This window comes from Sceloporus occidentalis, unplaced genomic scaffold (genome assembly GCF_023333645.1).
Source record: "Sceloporus occidentalis isolate IW3139 unplaced genomic scaffold, rSceOcc1.0.p SCAF_2, whole genome shotgun sequence".
Lineage (NCBI taxonomy): Eukaryota > Metazoa > Chordata > Lepidosauria > Squamata > Phrynosomatidae > Sceloporus > Sceloporus occidentalis.
Window position 1 is genome coordinate 111,522,725 of NW_028316982.1, and position 7,403 is coordinate 111,530,127.

General features: G+C 41.0%; 1 protein-coding gene across 1 annotated transcript in view; it reads right to left on the reverse strand.

Annotated features, from left to right (window-relative positions):
• The window catches only part of MMRN2 (multimerin 2), a 45,325-nt gene extending 39,476 nt beyond the window's left edge, over positions 1-5,849 (reverse strand). The window contains exon 1 of the mRNA XM_089510609.1: positions 5,532-5,849. Within this exon, the coding sequence (XP_089366735.1) occupies positions 5,532-5,785 (254 nt within the window). The 5' untranslated portion in view covers positions 5,786-5,849. The remainder of the gene's footprint in view (positions 1-5,531) is intronic.
• Positions 5,850-7,403: the final 1,554 nt, after the last annotated feature.

Genomic DNA, 7,403 nt, shown 5'->3' on the forward strand with positions numbered 1-7,403 from the left:
AGCATTTAGAGAATAATGTTGCTGGATTAAATAGGAAATGAACTAACTTTATATAAGACAGTTTTATGTGTTTAGAGACATGCAAAGCATGGCAACAAATGTAGATCACCATTTCCTAAGACCTGTATTTATTGATCTTACTTTATTCACTTGCATTGCGTAATTTAAGTGGTTTGCAGAATCATCATACAGAAGTAAAAACTGCAGCAGTGAAAAAACTGGGTTGTGTCATGTTCCAGACACAAAATGTGCCCCTCCTCTTTCTCACCTATGTTAGAATCCTATGCACAACAATGTGCAAGAATGGAGTAAGGGAATGAGAAAAGAGAAAACACTGGCTTGGGTCCAGACTCAGTCATGTTTTGACTAGAATCAAAGAAACATAGGGTGAATCAACACAATATAAATAATCCAGTTTGACACCATTGTAATTGCCTTGGCTAATTACTATGGAATTCTGGGAACTGTAGTTTGTTGAGGTATCAGAGCTCTCTGACAGAGAAGGCTAAATGTCTCACAAAGCTACAGTTCCCAGAATTCCATAGCATCGAGGCATGGCAGTTAAAGTGGTGCCAAACTGGATTATTTCTGCAGTGCAAATGCAGCCTTAGATCCAAAATACATTGTCAAGATAATCCAGTTTGAGACCACTTTAACTGCCCTGGTTCAGTACTAGGGAATCCTGGGAATTGTAGTTGATTGTGACACCAGAGCTCTCTGACAAAGAAGGCCAAATATTCTACCAAACTATAGTTCCCAGAATTCCCTAGCACTGAGCCAGGACAGTTAAAGTGATCTCAAACTGGATTATTTCTGCAGTGTGTTTTGGAGCCCTGTTTACTTATAACTTAAACATTGTTTTTAATGCATCTGCTCTAAGCGTGACTGGAGCCTAGCCAGTGTATCTCTTCACTCTAAGATATGACATGTCAGACGTATCCCTATCCAACCAGCTTGAATCCATTCTGGAAGGTGAGACATTAAACAAACAAACAAACAAACAAACAAACCAAAACACCCCCAGCTGGCACAACAGGAATGATGGATATTGTCCAACATAACAGAAAGATGCAAAATATGGGAAGGCTGGAACATTGTGACGATGTTCTTGCATTTTTTTGAAGGGAGGGAAGGGTGAAAGAGAAGATAGAAGGCACTCTCTTCCATGCTGCTTAGAATGGGTATGCAGTTGGAAGCGAGATTTCCTTGGGAATAAGACTTTCAAAAGGAAAAGGAAAAAATGTGGATGGCACCAAGCCACATCGCTATAAAAAACCAGGCTGCTGCTACTATACAGGCATAGCTATGGAGTAAAGAGGCGGGACTATAAAAATTCATTATGCTTGCTACCAAGATTTTTATATTTTATCAGTTAAAGACCTACTTACTTCGTGCCCTGGACATCACCCAAACTCATTGTCTTTTAAAACCTTGCAAATACATATAAACAGCTTTACTTTCTCTTTAACTTTTATTCTCTCTTCTTTTCTTCCCCTTACAGGAGGAGGTAAATAAGTGCCTGCTCACATCTGGAAGATGAAGAGTGGGTCCTATATATGCTGTTACCAGCAAGGTTTTTTAGCCCATTTCCTTTTGACATGGCATTATATAGACCTGGGAAATCCAAGTCCTGATTCATAATCAATCAGTCATAAGCTGTAAACATAGAATCGAACAAGGACTAAACTATTACAAGCTTGATCAAGAGATTTCTTACAATCTCACCACCAGAGCTTGCTACTGCCAAGACTCCACCAAGGGTTATGTCTAAGGGTGGGTTGCACATTACAGTCCCCTAGTCCCGGGTTTGTCTACATGATTAAAATATTCTATTTGAATAGAATGTGATCCCACCTCATGCGATTCAGAGGAGTTTGGGCTTTTTGTGGAGGGGGCAGCAAAAAGCTCCACAAACTCAGCATGAAGGTTCTCGTGGTTTTACTGGAGTATCTGTAAGTATCTGTGAGTATGTGAAACATGGCAGAGGAAGGGCGAATAGATGCAGATAGATGCAAAATTGACAGTGAAGAAAAATGTCAATGGAAATCTGCAAAAATTCACAGCAATTCAAATAATACACATACATGTAGACTAGCCCCCTGTAGATCATGTTGCCATAGGTACCACTTTATCAATTCGCTGCACTTGGTCATTTGACGTTCTAGGGGCACATTCTCACTATGATTTAAAGCAAATTGCTGATCAGATTATATGACCATTGTTCCCATTTGAAATTGGTTCCGATCCGACTTTGATCAATTTCTGTCGCAATAAAGCGAGGCAAACGCCAACCTTCCCCAACCCCCCAACCCCAGTTTTTCCAGACACTAGTTTCCTAGCGGTTCTTTTGAAATTGAATTGATTCCAAACCATGTTCAGTATAGAAGATTTGATTCGTTGGTTTGGCAGTTCATAGTGAGGCAAAGTAGTTGCAAAACCACTGAATCAAATCTTCTATCAATTTCTTTATATAGTCCCAAGCTGGGCTGCCTGGGCTGCTGCTTATGTCACTGATAACTCACAGATGATTGACATGCATTTTGAAGTGGTGCAAACTAGTGAGGATGACAATCAGGCCGAAAAAGAAGCATTTACAAAGGGATAATGAAAAGATCCACTTTCACGGTGGGAATGATGGACCTTTTGGAATCAATTTACCAACACCGAGCGAAGGTGAATCGGAAACCAGTTTAAATGTAAGTAGGAATGAGACCTTGGTCTCTTTGGCAGTAAATTTTGGGTGAGGAACATTTGGCCCTCCAGATGCTTTGGATTACAGAACACATAATTCTTTACCACTGGCCATGCTTGCTGAGACTTTTGGAAGTTCCAGTCCAACAAGTCTGGAGGGCTAAAGGTTCCTCATCCCTGCAATAAATGGTGCTAGTGATAAGCAACTGACCTTGGCTTCTCACTCATACGTCCCTTTCTTCTGAGGGCAGCAATGGGAACTGAGTCCCAGGCAATGGGAAAACAAGTCGATGATTAGCTAGAGAAATAGGACATGAGGCCAATGACTCCCCCAAACCTGTAGACAGTACTGATCCAGACAGGCAACTGTAAAGGGAGCAGGGGATTATTTTTCTGTCCTATGAACCCACACAGATACTCACCCTGAAGGCTACACTGTCATTCCTGAAAAAACTGGAAGTGGTGTCATATCACTTTTGGTTCCAGGATTCAGCCTCAGAACAGCTAGTTTTTAACGGTTCTAGTTTAACCCACCAATTGTTGTCATTTGTCAAGAACAATCTTCTGTAATCCCACTTTTTCATTTGCTTTTGAAATGCTCTGGTTTCTTTTTCCTTCTCCCACTTCCTCCTTTCTCTTCAGCTCACTTCATTTGCTATAAACCGAATTCAAAGTAAGTAAGTAACTCAGTTAATGGAGGAGGCTGAAGAGACACAGAATCTTGTCCTTCCCAGTAGATTTAGGCAAAAACAAACTGGTACAACATCTCCTAGTTTGTGTATTGGTGTTGTGTGCCTTTAAGTCATTTCCGATGTATGGTGACCCTATCATTGGGTTTTCTTGGCAAGATTTGTTCAGAGGAGGTTTGCCATTATATTTCCTGAGGCTGATAGACTGTGACTTGTCCAAGGTCACCCACTGGTTTCATGGCCAAGCTGAGAATTGAACCATGGTCTCCAGAGTCATAGTCCAACACTCAAACCACAACTCCACACTACCTCTCAGTTTGTGTATACTTTCGTCTTATTAAATTTTGCCATTTCGACCACACTTTGACATTTCTTGGTCACATGTATCCTCGTTTTTATCTGTGAAATGCCAGGGGGTATGGGGAGAGAGACCAAGGCTGCTACATTTTGGGGTAGTTTGGATCATTTGGGGGCATTTTTCAGATGAAAAATCAGTCAGGAAAAAAAATCAGTGTGTGTGTGGGGGGCGTCTTTTGGATTTCTTGGTAGCTTTTAGGGGCCACAAAATGGATCAGTTCACATGCAGATCACACTTTCCACATTGCTGGTATAGTAAGTTGACATCCCCTACACGAAAATGTTTTTCTTTACCATCTGAAGTCAAGAATAAAATTGTTTTGCAACGCGAGACTAGTATCCAGAGGGTCCACAGCATAATCAAGAATGGAGTGTATATTAGGTAAAACCTGAAATCTGGGAATATGTGAAAAAATTTGGTGTTTTGGTATTTTGAGGTTCCTTAAAATCTGAGGCCCAAAACTCTAAATTACTTAGTTTGTGGGCAACAGTGGCACAGTCTGGAGTGACAAACAGCTCAGTGCTTAGAAAGAGATGCACGCACAGAAAGACTCCCTCCACTCTTTACAAACAAGGAAACCTATCTATGCTTATGTCAGAGCACAGTTGAAATTCTGGCTAAATGACTAGGGTTATAAAGGGTTATATAAGATAAAATAACTCATCTATGAAATCTTTGACATCTGACAAAAAGCTCAAAACAAAATGAAATCATCACCATCCCACTGAGACCACCAAACACACAAAGAACACAACCCCTTCTCTGTTGCAAAGTGCTTCAGCTATTTCCAACTGAGCTCAGTGGAAAAACTGGCATGTGCTTTTGTCCCCCTCACTAAAAGCAAAGAGATCTAGATGTACTTGATCCCAGGTGGATCAATCAGGCCTCAGACCATACATTTAATTCAAATATTGCCTCTTCCCCACTGCTTTAAACCACCACTATTTGGTATTTATTATTTTTCTTATTTGTTTGGTTGATTTTGTTTTAAAACTGTGAGCCACTGTTAATAAGCATAAGGCACAGATTTCCAGACTTACTAAATATTACAAATAATTTTCAGCGCAAACACTTTTAACCACAAATTTAATGCAAGCAAAGCATGTATCTCTAAGTAAATGCTATAATATTTCATATCCTTGCAAAAGGTAGGTAGAGCTACTAAACAGAAACAAAAGATCTAGACTCAATGTTCTCAAATGGTAGTCTACAATTCCCATTCAAGAAAGTTGTAAAAAGATTATAGTACGGCAGCCTCCCTAACCTGGTACCCTTCAGATGTGTCAAACTACAACTCCCATCAGCCTCAGCCAGACCAGGAGATGATGAGAGTTGGATTTTAATACATCTAGAGGGTACTAGGATGGGAAAAGTTGTACTGTTGCTTTCTATGAATACTAAAATATGATTATTAAAATATTTGTAGAATAAATAAAGAGGTTGACTAAGTGGTCCACCAAGACCCTCAGCAATTTTTAGATGGTCCATGCAACAACAACAACAACAACAAAAAGCAGCCATTTAACCATTAAACTCATTTGTTTGCTTCTGGTTTCTAAACATGATACCAAGATGAAATTCTGAGAAACAAGTGATAGCTACTGCTGTACTTTTGAGCCTCTTCAATGGATATAGAGTACAGTAAACTGGATTAAATAGTAGCCTTTCCAAGAATGCATACTGAGAATCCTAAACACTGCTGGATGTAATTATAAAATTGCTTTCTTATGGAATTGTGTCATTTCAATATTTAGTCACTGGTATAAAATAAATGTCTTTTTGGTGATACTTACCCATTTCTAGACTTATGATTTCCAACGTTGTAATCGCCCAGCTCAGTCAAAGTAGTGGGAGCTTGGTTTGGGGTTTCCTCTCTGCCAAATTCTGTTCCCCAATATTCCTCAAGCAGAGAAGATGGCTGTGAGTTAGTTGGCATCCCATGACCTTCTGGCCATGGCTTGTGGCCATGATGCTCAGGATACCTCGAATCTACATCTGACTGTGCCAGTCCTATAGTACCCCAAAAGAGTAAAATCTTAGCAATCATTGCAGGTTCCTTTCAGCTTCTTACAGCTCCTGGTGCTTCAGATCAGTTTGTTCTTACAATCCTCCTTGTACCATTCTTTAAGTTAAAACTTGGAAGGAGGAATTGCACCACGCTTAACAAAGAGCGGAAGTTAAGCTGTTGACCCTCCCAGCTACCATTGAAATGTCAGAGGTCAGACGACAGAGTAGAGCAGGGTTCCTGTGTGGAATTAGGTGCAGGCGATAGCATGCATGTGTGTGTGTGTGCGCGCACGCGTACACATGTGTACATGCCTAAACAGAGACACAAAGTACACATATGTCTGTTTGTGAGTGCTGATCTGATCATAGATTATTCAAGGGTGGGAGAATATCCTTCTGATTTTTGACTGGCTTCTTAATTTATCTTTGCACAGGAACATAGTCTTTTATCAGCTGCCTCCTTGCTGGGGTACAGGAAAAGGATGTTAGCTTTAATGAGGAGGCAAGGAAAAGAAAATATTGAATGATGGCGCAGGTTCCCAAGCTGCACACCACATGCTAAGCAGTCTAATATGTCGCCAGAGTCTATAGGCATTTAACTGCTGCAACTCAGATGTGTTTCCTGCTTGTGTATGTCAGTGTATGTGTGTGTCCAGTATCCTAGTATTCCAAATTCTACACTGAGAAAAACCAGATTCTGCATACTGCTTCAATATGCAAAGCAAGGTAATTTTCATGATACTATTTTACATGGTAGAGGACTCCTTGGTGAAGTGGTTTGAGCATTGGACTATGACTATGGAAACCAGGGTTCAAATCCTGCCTTAACTATGGAAACCCACTGGGTGATCCTGAACAAATAACACACTCTCTCAGACTCAGAGGATGGCAATGGCAAACCCCCTTCTGAACAAATCTTGGAGGGGGGGGGGAATATGATAGCTAATCTTAGGGTCAGCATAAGTCGGAAATTACTTGAAGGCACACAACAACAAAGAACAACATTTTACATGATGGGTTCTGGGTTTGCTATTTACACAAAGGATCAAGTACTATACAGACCATTCAAGCGTTCTGCACCACTCCAGTTGCTCTGATTACTGTTCAGTTACCTCTTTAGCTTCTGAAGTTTTAACTTCTACTGCCTGTACATTTTCACTGTAAAGGCTAGAAACCCTTTGGAATCTAGTCACATCAGGGTCTCTAATTTGAACTTTCAGCCCTGATCACCTTACATTGCTGAGGCCCCTCCATTGCCCACAGTATGCAAGGAAGAACTGCAATTGTTTCTATCACACCATGTTTGTTTCTTGAGAATTGCCATGGAACCTGTCATCCTTTTCATCTATTCAATATAGTTGTATCAGCCGTAACAAAAGGACATGCTCTTGATGACAAAGTGCCTCCACTATCATCATGCAACTATGGCCCAATACAGACTGGTGCTTTGCGCAGGCCTGGGGCTGATTTTAGGGCTCAGGAGAGCAGAGCATACCCACGCTCCCAAGCCCTCCCGTGCTCTCCCAGCTCCATTTTTATGCGTTGGCTGATGACATGCATTGTGTGCTGTGTCCAAACAGCACAGCGCACAACGGATGTCACTGTGCCGCACTAATGGTTCCTTGGCAGCGGCCAAGAAAGGAGCCACATTTTGCTGC